Source organism: Triturus cristatus, chromosome 1_1 (genome assembly GCF_964204655.1).
Source record: "Triturus cristatus chromosome 1_1, aTriCri1.1, whole genome shotgun sequence".
NCBI lineage: Eukaryota > Metazoa > Chordata > Amphibia > Caudata > Salamandridae > Triturus > Triturus cristatus.
Genome location: NC_140579.1, coordinates 94,853,648 through 94,874,907, shown reverse-complemented (window position 1 = coordinate 94,874,907; position 21,260 = coordinate 94,853,648). Strand labels below are relative to the sequence as shown.

The window sequence follows — 21,260 nt, the reverse complement described above, 5'->3', positions numbered from 1 at the left end:
TTTCTGAGTTGTCTTTATCTGTCTAGTTTCACCAGTAGGCAATGTAGAAATATTTTACACATCCTGAAAACAAGATTACATTAGACTTCTCTATATGTTTTCTGATAGGTATTTTGATCAAAGCAATATGTAAGTTTATAAATTGAGCAGTAAAACATGGATCTTGTATAACATGTAATTCTAGAGAGCTCATATTAGTTTGTTTTTGTGTACACAGATAATCTCCAAAAAGAAATAGGTGAGTGTAATGGTATTTCTATTAATACAGCGGCATTGGATGCTTTATGATCTCTTCAAGTGGTATTTTGCTGTCACTGTACACGGTAGATCATCTATCCCAGTTCATGCTTGGAAATAGCTTTTGTGGCACCATAATCAGGAACCTTAGTGGCTTCTTGCCTAAAGCTCTCAACTTCTGAACTCCTTCTATTTGTAGATGCTCTGATTCTGGAATATTGTCTAGAAAGACATTAACAGTTTCTGAAATAAGTACTGAAATGAAAGATTGGGCTAGAGGACTGAAATACAAATGTTCCCTTCTCTTGATTAATATCATACTATAAGTGAAGGGCCCAATGTCACATTGCCATCCTCTCCTAGACCATTAGGTTGTACTGACGCCATTGGATTTGCTCTACTGTTTTCAGCTCCTAGATATGTACCAGGTTTTCTTATGAAAAGTTCCAATCCTGCTTCTGATTATTTGGACCCATTCCTCTGAGTTGATGTAATTTCTATTTGGCATCTGACAGGGTTTGATCCTTGTCTGTCTTAGGGCTGCCTTGCCTCTATATCTAAGAATAAGCATCTTCATACACTTGTAAACTGGGCAATGTCAGGCTTGTTGTGGAAGAACATCTTTCTAGTTTCCTGCAGCATATAGGGGGACAGAGAGGTATCATTTACAGTTTGGCAGATAATGGGAACCGTCAAAAATTGACAAATGCTCCACCCTGTCAATCTTGTGAATCCCTTTGATTTAATCCCCTGGTTGAAAACCACAGCCTGGTGGCCTACCTATCACTGGCCGCCAGGTCATAGTTATGGATTCCTCGCCATATTTAGAGGATAGCTGTTATAACTAAATTTCCAATCTCAGAAAAGTCATGTGAGGCTTCACAAACCTCAGTTTGTAAATCTATAAATGACTCAGTGCATAGGGACAAAATTCCCTGTGCGTTATAGTCCGTGATTCTTCATTAACAAACTTCCACCTTTTGTAGGTTTTTATTTCAATACTAAAAATTCATGAGCAGGCGAAACAAAGCCATTGTGGCTCTATAGGGTTCTCTATATTCAGTCGGACAATTTTTCAGGAGCTGCACTCTAGGATTAGGATGGGTATTGAATATGCTACTTACCAGTATGCATCTGTTCTTGGCATGTAGGGCTGCTGACATTCATATCTGTGCATAGATCGCCGCCTAGTGTTGGGTCCGGATGTTTGCACGTTGTTGTCCTGGAAGAGTCTTCGAAGTATCCTTGGATAGGTGACTCCTCCCCTGGACTACAGTGCGCATGGGCATCCTCTCCATCCTCAGATTGTTTTTCGCCATTGTGGCAGTGATGGAGTAGATACAGAAAGTGATGACCATGCTTGCAGTAATTCTGAGAGCTGCAGCTGCGACAGGCGCCGGGGAGGAGGGAGGGCGATATGAATGTCAGCAGCCCTACATGCCAAGAACAGATGCATACTGGTAAGTAGCATATTCAGTTCGAGGCATGTGGGCTGCTGAATTCATATCTGTGCATAGAATACATAGCAGTGCCCTCTATTAGCGGCGGCTACCCGTGCCAGCTGCAGCGGTCTGAAAAAGTGTCTTGAGAACAGCCTGTCCTACAGCTGCCTGCTGTTTTGACTGCACATCTACGCAATAGTGTTTTGTAAATGTGTGTGTAGTGGACCATGTGGCTGCTCTGCATATATCATGCAGGGGAATATTTCCTAGGAAGGCCATGGAAGCCCCCAACTTACGTGTTGAGTGGGCTCGTGGTGGAATAGTTAATGTGCGTTTTGCCTTTTGATAACAGATTTGAATACACTTAACTATCCATCTGGCTATCCCTGCTTTGGAGATGGCGTTACCTTTGTGGTGTGGGGCAAAGGCAACGAACAGTTGTTTTGTCTTCCTGAATGGTTTAGTCCTGTCGATGTAGTACATGAGGGCCCTCCGTACATCTAGTGTATGTAGTGCCCTTTCTGCAACAGTTTGTGGGTTTTGGAAGAAAACGGGCAGTTCAATAGTCTGGTTCATGTGGAACTGTGATATTACCTTGGGCATGAACTTGGGGTTGGTACGTAGTACGACCCTGTTAGCGTGAACCTGAATAAATGGCTCTTGAACGGTTAGTGCCTGGAGTTCACTAACTCTTCTGAGGGAAGTGATCGCTACTAGGAAGGCCACTTTCCAGGTAAGGAATTGAATCTCGCATGAGTGTAGAGGTTCAAAGGGTGGACCCATCAGGCGTGTGAGGACCAAGTTGAGGTTCCACATTGGAGCCGGTGGGTGACTAGGTGGAATGACTCGTTTGAGCCCCTCCAAGAATGCTTTGATGGCAGGCACTCTGAATAGAGAGAGGTGCTGCCTGGTTTGCAGATAGGCTGATATTGCGGTCAAATGGACACGTATAGAGGTGTACGCCAGATTGCATCGATATAGGTGTAAGAGATAACAGATGATGTTTTGGATGGATGCGTCCAGCGGGTTGATGTCATTATTTCCGCAATAAATGACGAACCTTTTCCATTTGGCTGCATAGCAAGCTCTGGTAGTGGGTCTCCTGGCCTCCTTGATGATGTCCATACAGTCAGGTGGCAGTTTGAGATAGCCAAACTCTAGGACTTCAGGAGCCAGATCGCCAGATTCAGCTGTTGCGGATCTGGGTGCTGAACCTCTCCATGGTTCTGCGTCAAATGCGCGGGTTTGATCCGCAGCCTTTGATGCGGCACCACGGAAAGTTCGAGGAAGGTGGTGTACCACGGCTGGCGTGCCCACGTGGGAGCAACTAGGACGAGTGTCAGGGAGTGTTGTCGGAGTTTGCGGGCCACTAGCGGTATCAATGGCGCTGGGGGAAAAGCGTACGCAAATCTGCCGGACCAGTTCATCCATATCGCATTGCCCTGCGACTGCGGATGTGGGAATCTGGCGGCGAAGCTTGGGCATTTTGCGTTTTCGCTTGTCGCGAATAGGTCTATCTCCGGATGACCCCACTGCTGAAAGTACGGTTGGAGTACTGATGGGTGTAACTCCCACTCGTGCATTTGGTGGCTGTGTCTGCTGAGCAGATCCGCCATCTGGTTGTCCTTGCCAGGGAGGTGTTCCGCCATGAGGAACATGTTCCTTTGAATGGCCCACTTCCACATGCTCTGAGCCAGATGAGACAACTGTGGAGAGTGTGTGCCTCCCTGTTTCTGTATGTAGTACATTGCGGTCATGTTGTCCGTCCGGATCAACACGACCTTGTTGCATAGATGTACTTTGAACGCCTTCATGGCTAGGAAGATTGCCATCAATTCCAGAAGGTTGATGTGCAACTTCTTTTGTTGTGTTGTCCATAGTCCTTGCACTGTGTAGTGGAGTACATGAGCTCCCCATCCCTGGAGAGACGCGTCCGCTGTCAGTACTATTTGTGGGACAGGCTCTTGGAACGGTCGGCCCTTGCAAAGGTTTTGTGGATTCCACCAATGCAGAGAGTTGTATGCCCGACCGCTCACCAACACTAGGTCCTTTAACTGTCCTTGAGCCTGATTCCACTGACGTGCTAGGCACTCCTGAAGTGGGCGCATATGTAATCTCGCGTGCGGGACTATGAAGATGCAGGAGGCCATCATGCCTATCAACTGCATGAACACTCGCGCTGGAAGTGAGTGATTGGGTTTGAATTTGGAGATCAGCAGTTGTATGCTGTCGATCCTCACTAAATTTGGCTGAGCTGTGGCCGCCAGAGTGTCTATAGTCGCGCCTAGGTACTGTTGTACGTGTGCGGGCTGGAGATGGGACTTTGGATAATTCAGTGAGAATCCCAGACTGTGAAGAAGGTGAATGGTGCGGGACATGTGGCTTGCACATTGCTGGGCTGACTTCGCTTGAACGAGCCAGTCGTCTAGGTAGGGGTAGACGTGTATATGCTGCCTCCGTAGATGTGCTGCCACCGTAGCGAGGCACTTCGTGAAAACCCTGGGCGCTGTTGTCACGCCGAAGGGAAGGACTTTGAACTGATAGTGCTGCCCCTGAACAGTGAACCTGAGGTATTTTTTGTGTGAGGGGTGGATGGGTATGTGAAAGTACGCATCCTTGAGGTCCAGTGTGGCTAGGAAGTCTCCCTGCTTGAGAAGCGGAAGGACTTGCTGTAGAGTGAGCATATGAAAGTGCTCTGAAAGAATGTACTGGTTCAGGGGTCTCAGGTCCAATATAGGTCTGAGCGACCCGTCCTTTTTTGGAATTAAGAAGTAGAGGGAGTACACTCCCGCACCCTGCTCGTGGATGGGTACGACCTCTATAGCGCCTTTTAGAAGCATACTTTGCACTTCTTGCTGTAAGAGCGTTAAGTGCTCTGAGGACATAGGACGGCTTCTTGGTGGTATTGTGGGTGGAGTGGAGGTTAACTCCAGACAGTAACCGTATTTTATAATATCTTTGACCCACCTGTCTGTGGTGATGGAATTCCACGTGGACAGGAACCTTTGTAGCCTTCCCCCGACAGGTGTTATGTGGTCGGGAGGAAGGGAGAGGGCGTCACTGCTTGTTCTTGGGGGAGGACCTGGTGTTGCCGTAGCCGCGTCCTCTGCCCTTCGTGCTGGAGCCACGATATCCACCTCGGGTGTTTTTATCATAGGTGGTCTGTGTATTGCCTTTGTTATATGTTTGTTGTGACCCCTGTCCTCTACCTGCTCCCTTGTTTCCGGGGCGACGAAAGGAGCCGCTCCGAAAGGACTGAGTTTGTAGTGCGCCCATGGACTTTGCAGTGTCCGTATCCTTTTTTATCTTTTCGAGGGTGGTGTCAACCTCTGGCCCGAATAAATAGTCGGGGTTGACGGGCTGGTTCAGTATATTGTTTTGTACCTCAGGCTTGAATCCTGAGATCCGTAGCCAGGCATGTCGTCGCAACATGACGCTTGTGTTTATGGCTCTGGCAGCCGTGTCTGCAACATCTAGTGCGCATTTGATGGAAGCGTTCGTTAGTAGCTGTCCTTCTCTGATGAGCATTTCTGCGCCTTCCTTGAACTGGTCAGGGAGATGTTGGAATATTTGCTCAAGTGTGTCATAGTGCGCTCTATCATAGCGAGCAAGGAGCGCCTGAGTGTTGGCTATGCGCCATATGTTGGCAGCTTGGGCGGCAACTCGCTTGCCAGAGGTTTCTAACACCTTGGACTCTTTGTCCGGGGGAGGAGCGTCACCTGTTGTTTGCGAGTGTGCCCTCTTGCGTGCATTCGCTACGACGATGGAGTCGAGTGGTAATTGTCCTCTGATGTAAGTAGGATCCCCAGGTGCTGATCTGTATTTTTTATCAATCCTGGGGTTTATCACTCGTGCCCTGGTGGGTTCTTTGAAAATGTCCTTGGCTGGTTTGAGGACCCCCTTCAACATTGGCAGAGTCTTTACATGTCTTTCTGAGGATGCAAAGGTGTCCATTAGAAAGTCATCTTCGATGGTATCAGAGTGAAGCTGCACCCCATGGTTATTGGCAGCACGTTCGATAAGAGCATTGAACGCTGCAGTATCCTCCGTAGGAGATGTCTTTGCCCCATAGAGTTGTGGATCCTGTGCATCGAGAGGTGCACTGGGGTCTGCAGGGTCGCCCCAAGTTTGATCAGGGTCCTGCTGGTCATCAGGGTCCGTGTCTACATGGTAGGGGACTTGGTCAGCCATGTAGTCCTCCAATGCGTCTGTATCGGAGCGTGTGGGGGAGAACCGGTGTGGATCCTGGTAGGATGAATGGAAGGGTTCATAAAGGAGAGGTTCCGATTCTGCAGGCAACTTCCTTTTTAGTGGGATCCTGAAAGGGTCCAATGGCGGCTCCGAAGTTATCCTTCGGTCCTGGAGAATCATTCTGCCAGTGCCGGCGTCGATGATACGTGCTGGAGACGTCTCAGCAGGTGTGACCGTAGGTTGGGTGACCCGTGTCCTGAGTTGGAACATTTTTGGGATTGTTGACGGAGGCAAGCCGAAGGTAATGTTGGTCGGCACCGAAGAGGCTGCGGGAGCTCCGACCGAACCGGAGCCCGACGTGTCCTGGAGGACAGGTGTGGTTTTGCTGCCTTGCGTCACACCAGGTCGTACTTGGGGCGCCTTCGAGGCTTTGGCACCGGCCAGGCTCGTAGAGGCGGCCGTAGATTTTTTCGGTGCCGGAGGGTCATCGAGTCGGGGTGAAGAGATCACCGTCGAAGTCTTCGATACCTGAGGCTTAGGTGTCGTCGAGGGAGCGATGTGAGACACAGCAGGCGGTACGGCCCTTGGTGTCGTCGGTGCCGGTAGCCGAGCAGGTTTGTCGGTGCCGATGGCTTTTTTCCGTTTGTCGACTCCAACGTCGCCCGCCTCAAGTTCGGCACCGAAGTCCCTCTTGGTGCGGTCGGTGCCGACGCGGTGCGCTGGCGTCGAAGGCCTCGATCCGACCAGCGCTACTTTCAGTTTCGGTTTCGGTGGAACCTGAGCAGCTTTCGGTTTCGGTTTTGTGATAGGGAAACCAGCCTGTTTATGTAGTAATGGCTGCCGCTGAACGTCCGAGGCCGGGCCCGAGGGCGGGGCCGAAGAACTGCGGGATGGGTCTCGGGTAAGGCCCGAAGGCGATCCCTCGACCGGAGCCATAGGCTGTGGCACTGGTGTTTGAACGGTTTGAACAGGTAGGCCTTGTTCATCATTGGAGCTACTTTCTTCGGCCCCGAAGGCCTCCTCGTCGTCTCCTACCTCGGTGTCGTCTTCACCTCTGTGGAAGAGTGACTCGTCTTCCTCGTCCGATCCGGGTTCGTGTTCGGAAACGGGACTGGAGGGCCAGACTTCCAATTCCTCGACGTCCTCGGCCTCGCCGAAGATGTCTGTCGGGGCCGGTGCCGCGTGCTGCGCCTCGAGTCTCGCCGCTCGTCGATTCCGCAGAGTCTTCTTCGAGCGGAACCGGGCACAGGCCATGCATGTTGATTCGTCGTGGTCCGGCGAAAGGCATTTGTTGCACACCGGATGGACGTCGATGTGTGGGTACTTCGCATTGCATACCGGACACCTTTTGAACGGCGTCCTGGATTCCATCGTCGAAGTCGTCGATGGACAGGTAAATGCGAAAGCAGTCGGTGCTGAAGGTTAGTAAACTAACAAATTCTATCGAAACCCGATCGATAAACAGTACCGACGCGAACTAAAGGCCTTTTGGCCTCGAAAAAATATTTTCCTAACTTGAGCTAAGATAGCACATCCGAACCCAATGGCGGAAAAAAACAATCTGAGGATGGAGAGGATGCCCATGCGCACTGTAGTCCAGGGGAGGAGTCACCTATCCAAGGATACTTCGAAGACTCTTCCAGGACAACAACGTGCAAACATCCGGACCCAACACTAGGCGGCGATCTATGCACAGATATGAATTCAGCAGCCCACATGCCTCGAACATTATGTTACATTATACAGATTTGTATGGCGCAAGTTATCACTCGAGGGTATCCAGGTACTGGAGCAGGAGCGTAGCTCTGGTTGTGCCGGAGCAGGAGCTGAGGATTTACATTGTTATTGTGGCCTTAATTTGAGCATTTCTTTTCAGTTCAAGTAAGCTTCATAGCATCTTAGTGTAGGATTCGTACAAGGCAGGTGGCTGAACAGCATCCATTCACTTTTCATCATCAAGAAGCCTCTGAAATATTCCAAGATTTCCCAACTGACACATCTGAGAAGTATAGTCGTGGCCTACAAGTTATACCTTATTGCTGCTGATGTGAGTGGGCATACATTTCATCTATTCTAGGGGATACATAAGATGCAAATAGAGGAATGAGACAGAGGCAGGCCTATGGTAAAGGGATAAAACTAAATTGAATGAACCTGGGGGTATTCAGGCGCTGAATCAGACTGAGAGACAGAGTTTGTTTATGGAAAATGGGGAGATGCTATTTAGTGAATAGCCAGGTTTTTAGGTTTTTCCTGAATTCTAATAAGTTTGCTTTGTTCTTGAGGTCTATGGGGAGCAACTTCCACAGCCACGCTGTGCAGGTTACGATCCCTTCCTCCCCCCAGTTAACTAGTTTCAATTTAGGGAATACAAGGTTTCCACTGGAAGATGAGCGACGAGACCGGGCCGAAATGTAATGTTCGGAGCGCTGTCTCAAATACGTAGGTTCAAGTAATAACGCTGCCGTGTTCTGCAGTGTCTGCAACTTGTGCAAGAATCTTTTGAATGTTGATGAAGAGTGCATTGCACTAATGCAACTTAGAGGAAATGAGAGCCATAACTACAGCTTTTTGCAAGGTCATTGGAACGTAGGGCAAGACTTTTCTGTGGATTTTCAAGACATAAAAGCAGGAAGATGTAGTGTGATTTATCCGTCCTTCGAAGGATAGCTTAGTGTTGATGATTAGTCCCAAATCTTTTACTTCACTCCTTGGGGTAGGCAGGGTTCCAAGTTCTTGAGGCCACCAGTTAGGAGACCAAAAGGATGGGTTATTGCCAAACAGTAAAACCTCAGTTTTTGAGGAGTTGAACTTCAGGCAGCTATTCTGCATCCAGCTGCTATGTGGAGCATGCAATCGTGAAATTGAACTGCCGTGGCCTCAGGGTTACCTGCTATCGACACAACAATCTGCGTGTCATCAGCGTAGGAGACCAGCGCAAAACCATGAGATTTGATCGGTGCTGCCAGCGGGGTAACATACAGATTAAATAGAGTGGGGCTCAGGAATGAACCCTGGGGCACTGCGCATGTCAGTGAGAAAGCTGGTGATGTAAAGTCTCCTAAAGACACTGTTTGAATTTGGTCGACTTGGAAGGGTGTTAAGAATTTGAGTGCTTTGTCGTTTATACCAAACGATCCACGTCAGTCGATTGGGAGAGTATGGTTAAGTGTGTTGAACATGGTTGAATATTCTAATAAGAGCAGGCCCGCATTGCTCCTGCGATCTGTTGTCTGTTTGACTTCCTCAGTGGCTGTGACCAGTGCCAGCTCAGTGCTGTGGTGAATACGGAAACCAAACTGAGTTAGATAGAGACTCTAATTATTGTCTATAAAAGTTGCCAGCCCTTGATTGTTGGTCTCTTGGCTATCATTTAAAGTGGTAATATGGGCCTTTATTTAACTTTAGATCCCTCACAGACTGTACCTGATGGTTATTCTGTAAGAGACCTCGGAAGGGACACACACAGTGTTGATCATACAAATACAAATAGCATCCCCCTTCCTGTCCTAGCCTAGAACTTTCATAGACAATCCCTTTGCTGTTCTGGTGGGATTAGCCCAGTATGCTGAAATGCTTTTAGATGTAACCAGAATGTTGTTAGAAATGACCTAAAATGGTATTAGGAGAAATGGCTCTGTCCACAGTGACGAAACAGAAAGTAAGTCAACTATTGTTTTTGTATTGTGTTGTCTTTTAGTGGCACTCATTTGAATCAAGAAAGTAACAAGGGCAGCTATTTTGGGATTTAGGCTCATCATTGTTTTTTTATGTGTCATTTATGACCTGTATAGCTCTTTTCTTATTTCAATCTTTAATAATATTGTGAAATATATATTTTATGCACCATATTATGAAAGTATCATGTATTCTGAATGAGTGCACAAACGCAATTTTTTCACACAGCCACTAAAAGGAACACTTGGTTGTAGGTCTTGTAATGTTCTAAATGCACATTAATTTGTTCTGTTCAATGCTGACTGTCAAATGCTCATTGTGGTGTGACACTTTTGAGCTCATCATTTTTAATATCATGCCCTTAATTTTTGTAAATAGCTTGAATTTAGAGAATTTCACCACAGTTGCTATAATATTGACGAGAGGAACAAGTCTTGAAAGTTTGCCTTTGAAATTTGGAGTAATGGAGTATTAAATCTGCACAAGTAACACATTTGTCCCTATTTCAGAAACTCTCCAGAAGGAAAAAGGTATGTGAATTGCATTGATACAAAGGTGAGAGTAAGAACAAATCAAGTCAAGATAGTGTACTTCTGTTAAGCTACTTGCCTGAAGAATGTTACTGCCTATCTTGCATCATTTGTTTATAATGATGTTGGGAGCGATATTTTGCTTTATAGAGGGGCTATTAGCCGGACTATGTCTCCTTTATACAAAAACAGAAGGCTCCTACGCAAGGCTGGGCCCACTCTGCACCGCAACACTAAACACCAAGACACACACTAAACACCAAGACAGACACTCAATTTAGACACTTCAACTCCATCTTAAAAAATATTCAGAAATGCCCATTTTCAAATTCATAAATGAAGTGTTGGCTATTCCAGCAGACAGTAGAATTTCAAAAAGATTGTAGGTTTAAAAAAAATACTTTTAAGGTTCTCAAAATCTTAACATTTAGTTTATTTCATATCCTTGAAGCCTTTCTATAGAATGCATTGAATTTATTACTTATTTACAGACCCACTAACCAATATAGTGCAAGTCAACTTGATATTCATATACTTGACTGAGGAATTTTAGAAAAGTATAAAAATTGTGAATGTAATAGGTCAGTTTGAAATGCATAGATTATCTATGACTACACAAACAGAAATATCACTTGAATAGTACATTTCAGACATTTTGCAAAGAGTAATACAAATATTTAGAAACTCCTACCTGATAGCTAAATACTACCCTTTCTGACTTGTCTTTATCTGTCAAGTTTCACCAGTAGGCAATGTAGAAATAAATTACACATCTTCAGAACAAGAATACATTATCCTTCTCTATATTTTCACTGATAGATGATTTAATTAAAGCAAGAAGTGAGTTTATAAATGAGCAATAAGTGATGGATCTTATATTAAAACAAATTCTAAGGAGCTCACGTTAAGTTTTTTTTTTGTGTACACAGATAATCTCCAAAAAGATAAAGGTGAGTGTGATGGTCTTTTTATTAATACAGTGGCATTGGATGCTTTATGAACTCTTCAAGTGGTATTTTGCTGTCGCTGTACACAGTAGATTGTCAATCCCAGTTTAACCTTGGACACTGTTTTTATGGCATCATAACATGGAACCTTAGTGGCATCTTGCCTAAAGCTCTCAAATTTTGATAACATTTCATTCCTAGATGCTCTGATTCTGGAATATTATCTACAAAGACATTAACAGATTCTGAAACGAGTGCTGAAATAGAGGAATACAATACACATTTCCTCTTCTCCTCTTCACATTACTGGGCTTGGTTGACAGTTGGGCTTTTGTGTATTCCTCCTAGGCAGCCACACATAATGGGAGATTAAGTGTGACTGTATGAGCAATCAAAGGCAGGTTGGGAGGGAGGAGTTGTGCACCGCCACTAGGCTGTGTCGTGTCTCACCACAAAGGCCCAACGGCCGCGCATTGTCTCTTCAGCCAGCTTGGAGCCAGGGCAGGGGAGGGATGGAATTCTCTGCTCTTTAAAGACAATGTCTAGAAGCTTCTACCACCTTTCAGAACCAGGGCATCAATATATAAAAAGGCAACCTCAGATACCAAATCTTCAGTACACTTCTGGACCTGGGATACTCTGTCAGGAAAAAGTACTGTTGTGCTGCTGGAGGACTGCCACTCTGATGGACTGCTGCTGTGAAGGAACTGCGGCCCTGCTATGCTGAACTGCTGCCATCTTACCTGGGTGACAAGGACTGAACCTACATCTTTTGAACCCAGAACACAGAGTGTCTACAAGGGCCAGATGGCTGGCCTCCTGATCTGAAGCCTCAGGCATATAACAGGCTTGGAACCACCATGCACCTGGCCTCTGCCGTCTGTGAGTCTAACCTGCCAAGTGGTGCTACTCAAGTCCTTGACCCTTGGAAGTGGACCTAAGGTGCTTGCCAGCTGAACCAATGCATCTTCTCTGAGTGGCACATCACCGAGCAAAATAGGCACATCTCATCTGCGGAGTCGCACATCCCTGAGCAGAATGGACACTTTACCACTGCGGCGTGGATTGGATCCTTCAAAAAGACCCTCTTCACCTCCGCAGTCCTCAGGACCGACGCATCATTCTAACGGTGCTGTGCGGGGCATCCACAGACCATGTCCTCGATCTCATGTCGAAGGCAATCTCGACGACAGTGATGGACAGAGCATCGCAGCTCCTTGGAACTGAACCTGTGCCAGCTGAATGCCACATACCGGATAGCGGACTTCGCATCATAAGCCCTGTTGACTGGATTCTCAACAACGATGCAACAGGACCTCACACCACAGCCTTGCCACATCTCGAACCAACATATCGCTTCGGCTGCGCTGCACATCTTTTATGCAGATCCACGTAACTCTCTGCAACCAGGATTTCGGGTACTCTGTTCAACAGGCCTAACTGGGTCCCTGTAGCCAGCCTGCACGCCATAACTCAGGACCATTTCGTGGATCGCTGGGGTTAAATAGCTACAACAAGCCAAATGCAGCCCTGATTCACGTTTGTGGCGCTTGGCCTGACTAATAAGCTTATGCACTCAGTGCGATTCTAAGCACTTTCGTCCCCAATAGAATATCCAGAAGTATTTTCCAAGTGACTTTTGGCTCAGTAAATTACAAGCATTGAGCTCTCACGTCATTGCAACTTTTGTCCATACGTTCGGTTTTGGAAGAGCATCCAAATATACAGCTCTTTATTCCTCTTTCGTGTGACCACTCTCTGCTGATATGGCTGAGCACCCCTGAACAACTTAGAATCCCTCGGCCCCTCTGTAATTTAATTACAGGTACTCCGCATTCATCGAACATTACCTTTTTTTTTTTTTTTGAAACCTTTATTACAGAAGTCAAAAGAGATACAAAAATGGGCCTACAACCTTCGGGCCGGCCGCTAGCAAACAATAAGAGCATAGAATACAAGTGGGAAACACACGCTGCAGCGTGAGAGAGATCACAGGAGTTGGAAAGAAAAAACATTGGCGGCCACACCGTCCGGACCCCCCATATGGCGGTTCCATTTTTATGTAAGAAATAACAAACAAATCCACAAGGCAGCAAGAAGGCGAAGCAGCAGTATGAGCTCCCCTGGGGAGGACCCTACCGATCCACAGGAAAAGCGGGGGGGGACAGGCCGGAGCGGAAACAAAGTGGACTCAGTACCCAGAACCAAGGAGACAAGGAGACTAGGGAGACGGGGCCAGTGCCAGATCAGGCGTCATTGGCGGGGTACAAATTCCGCCACGGTAGGAGTTCCAGGGGCCCCATACTTTCACCCATTTCCCAGGCTTACCTCTCGCGACATACACCACTTTTTCCCGAAACATACACCAATCCATGTTGTCCTTCCATGCCGAGATCGTTGGAGACCTCTGGGAGCCCCACAATTGCGCTATGTCACGCTTGGCCACCATATAGCCCAGAGTCACCCACCACGTCTGCGGCAATGAGTAATCAGTCGGCTCCCACACATTTAGCAGACACCTCCTCGCCTCAGGAAGCATCGGCACATGTGTGACCGCCTGCAACACCGCATGCACACCACGCCAGAATCGCGCCACCTCCGGACATTCCCACAAAATATGGACGAAGGTCCCTAAGGAACCACACCCACGCTTACACAACCCATCCACGGAATATCCCATACGCTTCAGACCCGGCCCCGTAACATAGACCCTATGGAGTATTTTGAGCTGGACGAAGCGAAGGCGGGCCGGTATGGCCACCTCTTTCGGGGAGGCCACCGCAGACACCCAGTCCTCGTGGTCCAGCTCCAATCCATCGGCGACCCACGCCTCACGAAGGCCAGTCAACAGTCCCGAGCGATCGTTGATGAGCTTTTTGTAAATCAAGGAAATCGTGCCGTCCGGCACATGCCCATCTAGCACTCTATCTTCCAGAGGGGAGTACTCCGGGATGGAGGCAACATCCGGGAATACGGAGACCAGCGCGTGACGGACCTGTAGATATCGAAAGTACTCCCTGTCCTGCAACTGGAATTCCGTCTGCAGCACATCGAACGTTTTGAATCCCCCCCTCGTCCAGAGATTGCCCACCCTGCTGATGCCTATCATGTCCCACTTCTCAAAGCCCTTCGAGGTCCACAGGGAGCCCAGCCGCTCAGAGGCATACAGTGGCGTCGCCCGGGTCAATCGATCCTTCCACCCCATCGCCAAGTTTGCCGCGTGCCACACCCGTACCATGACCCGCGTAGGGCCCGTCAGACGCGCGTCGAGCGATCGAGAATAAAGCGCCCGATTATAGTCACCACCCGGCAGCAATAGTTTATCCATCTCAAAGGCCGGGTTTAGAGCGGGCCCGTAAAGGCCGTGGTTTATCGCGGCCAGCTGGGAGGCCCAGTAGTACCGTTTGATGTCTGGGAGGGCGACCCCCCCGTCATACCACGGGAGTGTCAGCTTCGCAAGGGCGATACGCGGCCTCCCATCCCAGAATAGGTGGCGCTGCAGACTCTCCACCTCGCGAAAGTAGCGCGCCGGGACAACGTCCATCGTGTTCTGTAGAGCATATAGGAAACGTGGCAGCGACATCATCTTAAACAATGCCGCACGGCCAAGCGATGAGAGCGGCAAGCGCCTCCAACGCGCCACGTCCTCCTTCAGGCGCTGGAGGGGGGGGAGCAAATTTTGTTTATATCGGGCCTCAGCGTCCAGGGTGATAAAGATACCCAGGTACTTAAATCCCTGCGGAGCGACCTGGATAGGGCAGCCCCGCGGTAGGATAGGAGTCTCCCCGGAGAGGACATACACACAGGATTTAGCCCAGTTGATGACTAGGCCAGAATTGCGGCCAAAGGAATGCAAAACATCCACTACTACAATCAGCGATTTACGCGGGGAAGCAAGGTATAAAAGGATATCATCTGCGTAAAGGGATACGCGATCCTCATACTCAGGGGTCCAACGGAGACCACGAATGGAAGGATCCCACCGCAGCCACTCCGCCAGGGGCTCCAAGGCAAGCGCGAAGAGGAGCGGCGACAGCGGGCAGCCCTGCCGCGTACCCCTGCCCAGCTCAAACGGAGCCGACACTCTACCGTTCACCACCACCTGCGCCAGAGGTCCGGAGTATAACAGTTTCACCCAACCAATGAATCCCGGGCCGAAACCAAACTTCGCCAGCATCGCCCAAATATATGGCCACTCAAGCGTGTCGAACGCCATAGTGGCGTCCAAGGACGCCAAAATGGCCGGCTCTCGTATGAACGGGACCCGCGCGAGCACCCCATGCAAACGCCGCAGATTAAGCGCGGTGTTGCGATGAGGGATAAAGCCGGACTGGTCCTGGTGAATCAGATCGCACACCACGCTAACCAGCCGATTAGCCAGCACCTTGGCGAGAATTTTGGGCTCCGCATTCAACAGAGAAATGGGCCTGTAAGACGTGACCCGATCCCGCGGCCTCCCCTCCTTATGAATAACCACGATAGTGGCCAGACGCTGGTCCAGCGGGAGGGAACCCGCCGAACGGGCCGCGAGGAACATAGCACGGAGATGTGGCGCCAGCGTATCTGGTCGCAGCTTGTACAATTCGATGGGAAGGCCATTAGGACCCATGACCTTGCCGGAAGCGACCGAACGTATGGCGAGGGCAATCTCCTCAGATGTAGGGGCGGTGTCCAACGACACTTTATCCTCTTCCGAGAGGGAAGGCAGCGCAATATCCCTGAGCATAGCATGGGAATCCTCTTCCGAGCGGGAAGACACCGGGGAATACACCCCACGGAAATATTCTGCGAAGCAATCAACAATTTCACCCGGATCAGTGACACACACACCATCCAATTTCTCAATCAACGGGACAACTCGACTCGCTCTCTCCTTTTTATCCAGCCACGCAATCAATTTACCAGCCTTATCACCCACATCATACAGTCTCCCATGCTGCTCTCTACTGAGGCCCCTGGCTGCCTCTGTGACGAGGGCCTTATAGTCCGCATGCTTGAGTCGGAGAGCATGTAATTTGTCGTCCGTCACCCCACATTCCAGATCACCCTCCAACTCAGTTATCTCAGTTTCAATACGGGTCACCTCCTCCCGCCCGCGCCACCGGGAATGGGAAATAAGGGACAGGGCCTCCCCCCGGAGTACCGTCTTGAACGCCTCCCACAGAGAGACCGCAGACGATACAGACCCCATATTATCTTCAAAATACCGCTCAAGAGATTTAACCAAATCTGCGCGAATTGCGGGGTCACGCAGGTACCAGGGATTGACCGGGACCACCCTCCCCTCCCCCCTCGGGACAATGTCGAAGTGCAGCAGGAGCGGGGAGTGGTCCGAAATACCCCGCGCCAAATGTCGTACCTCCCCAACCCTCCCTGCCTGTGCCGCTGGCATCAGAACATAATCAAGCCTTGAAAGACTGCCATGAGCCCCGGAGTGAAAGGTGTACTGTATCTGCGTAGGGTGTTTCAGCCGCCAACAATCCACCAGCCCCAATGTATCCAAGAGGCCGGACAACCACGCTTGGGCACGGGGGAGATCCCTAGGAGGGTGACGATCCTCAGTACCGGAGACTACAGCGTTAAAATCTCCCCCAACCACTAGAATCCCCTCCGGAAGGCCAAGGAGGAGGCGTCCCAGATCAGCGAAAGTAGTTGTTTGCAACCCTGGCGGGACATAAACAGAAACTAAAACAATCACTCTACCCTCCAATCTACCCACCAGAGCCGTGTATCGTCCCCTGTCATCGTGGAACACCTCATCCATTTCCAACGGGAGCGAAGTTTTAACCATGATTCCCACGCCCCTCGAACCAGAGGTGAAGCCCGAGTGGGCTACAAGGCGATAGCCCCGTCTATTCATAGCACGAAAGGAGTTTCCAATGAGGTGTGTTTCCTGCAGAAATACTATATCGGGAGAAATACGTTTTAAAAACTGCAGGACCACACCCCGTTTTATCCTGTCCCCCAGTCCATTAACATTCCAGGACAAAAGACTCAGTCCCCTACCCCCCATCATAGCCGAAGTCGAGCCATCTCCCCCCAGGGAGCACTGTAGAAGTAGCACAACAATACATCTGCCTTGTGGTACATATAAACAATACCCAACCCCAACCCAACAGCCCCAACAAAACTCCCCCCTCCCTGCACCCCTGCATGAGCCCAAACAGCCCCCCCAACTTGCAGTGTGCCTGTCGCCCCTATGTAAATGGAACTACTAAGACCCCCTAGAGGAGGAGGGAGAACCCCCTCGAGACCCAGCACAACCTCCCATGGAGGGGAAACAAGGCACAATAGGCAAAAGACCCTAAGCATGGCCAAAAGTGGCATCATCCGGGGTGAGCCACGGTGTCAGTACCTCAGACCCGGTCCGGTGAGCGCTCACCTCCCGTCGCCCCCCCTCCATCCCGACCATGTCCCCCAGTCAAAGTGTCCAACCAGTCCCCGGCCATGTCAGGACGGTCAAAAAAGTGAGTGCGACCATCTGCCTCCACCCGCAGCCTGGCTGGGAAGAGCATGGCATATTTTAGGTTCATGTCCCGAAGCCGCCGCTTGACACCCAGGAAACTCAGTCTCTGCTTCTGGACCGCCTGCGTGAAGTCAGGATAAAAGTTCACCTCCATGTTTTCCAGCTTAATCGGCCCTTGCAGTCTAGAAGCTTGCAGAATCGCATCCCTGTCCCGAAAGTTAAAAATACGGGCAATAAGAGTCCGCGGAGGGGCTCCGACCTTCGGCCTGCCTCCGGGAACTCTATGGGCCCTCTCCACCGCAAAGAATTTGCTCAGCCCCTTAGGCTGGAGATGGGTAGAGACCAGGTCCTCCACAAAGAGATCCGCCGCCGACTCCTCCCGTCCCTCGGGCACTCCAATAATGCGGATATTATTCCTCCGGGCCCTGCTCTCGGAGTCCTCCAGGCGCCGATCCAGGAGCGCACTTGCCTGACGGAGCCGATGCACCTCCGTCTGAAGGGCCGCTACCTCAGTCGTGAGGCCCGACGCGGTGTGGGCCAAAGAGTCGACCCGGTCATTGGTCTTAGAAAGATCGGCTCTAACAAGGTTAACATCGATGAGGACCGCGTCGAGTTTATGTGCCAAGGTGTCAAATTGCTGGCCCACTGAGGTCTTCATCTCAGCAATGGCGCCCATAACATCCTGCAAAGTCAGATCCGCAGGCAAATCCGGGGCATCCGAGGGGCACTCGGATGACTTGTGCGATTCGCCGGGAGACCCCTTCGGGAGGGTGCAGCGGTCCATAATGTTGGCCTGATGCGCGGTGCCACGCCGGGTAGACTTGGCCTTCAACCGATCCCCATCCTGCTTCGTGGCCATCGTCGTGTGGCTCGCGCCCTCACCAGCTACGCAGTGGAGAGCAAGCAATCAAGGCCGAGAGCCCCGGGGGTCACCCCAGGACGGCAGAGCGGGCCACCGCAGGCAGGCAGGCAGGGTCTCCCAGCGAGGCCACCCCAACACAAAGAAGCGCCGTAATCCCACTTGCGATGAGGGCAGGGGGAGTCAAAAGCGAAAGTGAAAGTGCGGGGTACGTGACTCGCCAGGCCCGGCCCGCCGTTATTGTTCACTTCGCCACTGGGTTACCCCCAAACTCGAATCCGGGGTCAGGAGGGAAGTAGGCCGCAAACTTCGGTCGGTGCTCACCCCGGCACCCGGGGTCCGATTCAAAAACGGAAAACGGGTACCACCTCGGCGCAGGCTCACCGACACAGTCCCCTCAACCGATTCAGGATGAAGGCAGGATAAACGTAGGAGGTTGCGGAGGTCCTCGGGAGCCTCGCACCTACGCGGCCATCTTGGTTGCGCGCTAGGCTCCTCCCGAACATTACCTTTTGATTTTCTCTCTCCCCAAGGCTTTGGGTTTGAGTTTCCCACACACTGTAAGAATTCCAAGAGTATCGGCTGTCGATTTTGTCCACTTGTCCTGAAGAAGACCCGTGTTGATATCCCTAATCAATGCAGATTTTCAGGGTCGAAACGTCGACAGCTCCTTTGTCCATGTATTAGGTCCCCTAACGGATTTATTTATATAATTTACTTACCTTGCTAGGTGACCTCCATTATAATTGGACCTTGTCTTTTAGTACTTCCTTGTGTAATTAGTCATACAGAGTTTGTTCACCTTTTTGTAAAATACACTAATTCTGTCACTTTGTCACTTTATCCACCAAATCACTTTAATTATGTTCACATGCGCCGTTTTTTAATAAGGTTATCAGACAGCCTTCATGTCATGATATAACAAAGTAAAATATATATTGTTTTGTCTTTCTTCCGTTTCTGCAAATATGAAGTAAAATATTTTTCCATTGGGATTAATTCACGTTCTCTCTATTATGTTCAAGTGCACGTTGTTTTCCAATTATTTAATTTGTATAATGTAAACCACAAAGAAATTGTTTGACCCGACGGAATCGATTGTTGTTTATATTGTACATACCCAGGTTCTGTAGGGTTACTGGGTTACCCCATTGTATTAGATTTTGCACTCCATAACTGTCTGCCTGAACTTGTGGCTTCATCCCTGTCCAGCACAGCCAGATATTCCTAGTTCGAGCTTTATGCTTTTTGGTGCTAGTTTCACTAAAAACTTTAAAATTCAATATCTCGGGTTCTACTAATTGGATTTTTGTTGTTTTATTTATTAAAAGTTACTCTAATTTTCCACCTCTGTTACAGGCTCCTTTTGTGGCGTGTTTCCACTGCTTTATAGTTGAAAGTGTTCCACATATACTTTATACATTGCTCTTGAGTTAAGCCTCAATGCTCTGTGCCAAACTGTCAAAGGGGTGAGGACAGATTAATTGCCTTGATCCAAAAAGGGTTGTGGGTGCTGCTTGACCAGGTCTCACAGCCCAGACAACCACCAACCCAATTTCTTACATGGGACATTTTCAATCTCATCATTTTTAGCATCAATCCTGTAATTATTGGCAATAGCTTGAATTTAGAGAATTATACTTGAGCAAACTTGTCATAATATTAAAGCTTGGAACAACTGTTGAAAGTTTGCCTTTGAAATTTAGAGCAATGGAGTATTAAGTCTTACACATTTGTTGTCTCTATTTCAGACAGTCTCCAGAAGGAAAACGGTATGTGAAATTGCATTGAAACAAAGGTGAGGGCAAGAACAAATCTAGTCAAGGTAGAGTACTTCTGCTTCTCTGAAGATTGTTACTGCCTGTGATGCATCTTTTGCTTATGATGATGTTGGGAACTATATTTTGCTCTTTAGAAGGACCATTAGTTGGACTATGTTTCCTTTATACAAAAACAGAAGTCTCCTACACAGTGAGCAAAGCAATGCACATTCTTCATCACAACCAAGGGATTTTACTCAAATTAGACTGTACGACTCCATCTTGAAAATCTCCAGAAATGCTCATTTTCAAATTCATGACCTATTGTTGGCTATCTGAGCAGACATTTCTAAAGACAAAATGTTCAAATGATAGTAGGGTTTTTTAAAATACTGTTGAGGTTTACAAAATCTGAACATATTGTTTGTTACATATTTTTGAAGACATTATAAACTGCATTGAATGTATTACTATTTTATAGATGCCTCTTATTGTGATATACTACAAAAAAACAGGCCAATGATTGAGGGTTTAAGAAAAGTATAAGAATTGTGAATGTTATAGGTCAGTTTGAAATACATTAAGTATCTGTGACTACATGAACAGAAATATCTTATGAATATCACCTGTACACACATTTTGCAAATCGCAATACGAATATTTAGAAATCCTCCCAGATAGCTAATACTGCCATTTCTGAGTTTTCTTTCTGTCAAGTTTCACTTGCACATCTTCAAAGCAAGACTAAATTATTCTTCTCAAAATTTTCTCTGATAGGTGATTTAATTAAAACAATAGGTAAGTTTATAAATTGAGCAATAATAGATGAATCTTATATGAAAAGTAATTCTAGAGAGCTCATATTAATTTATTTTTGTGTACACAGACAATCTCCAAAAAGAAAAAGGTGAGTGTAATGGTATTTCTAATAATACAGCAGCATTGGATGCTTTGTGATCTCTTCAAGGGGTCTTTTATTGTCACTGTACCCAGTAGATCATCAATACCAGTTTAAGCTTGAAAGCTGTTTATCTGGCATCATAATCAGGCACCTTAGTGGCGTCTTGCCTAAAGCTCCCTCATTTTGAATATCTTCTATTCCTAGATGCTCTGATTTTAGAATATTTTCTAGAAAGCAGGCTAAACAAAT

At 48.3% G+C, this 21,260-nt stretch overlaps 1 protein-coding gene across 1 annotated transcript in view; it reads left to right on the top strand.

The window, feature by feature from the left end:
• The window catches only part of LOC146869599 (butyrophilin subfamily 3 member A3-like), a 299,341-nt gene that overhangs the window by 205,328 nt on the left and 72,753 nt on the right, over positions 1-21,260 (top strand). The window contains exons 4-9 of the mRNA XM_085608183.1: positions 218-238; positions 10,058-10,078; positions 11,008-11,028; positions 20,102-20,122; positions 20,888-20,908; positions 20,997-21,017. Coding sequence (XP_085464309.1) covers positions 218-238; positions 10,058-10,078; positions 11,008-11,028; positions 20,102-20,122; positions 20,888-20,908; positions 20,997-21,017 — 126 coding nt within the window. The remainder of the gene's footprint in view (positions 1-217; positions 239-10,057; positions 10,079-11,007; positions 11,029-20,101; positions 20,123-20,887; positions 20,909-20,996; positions 21,018-21,260) is intronic.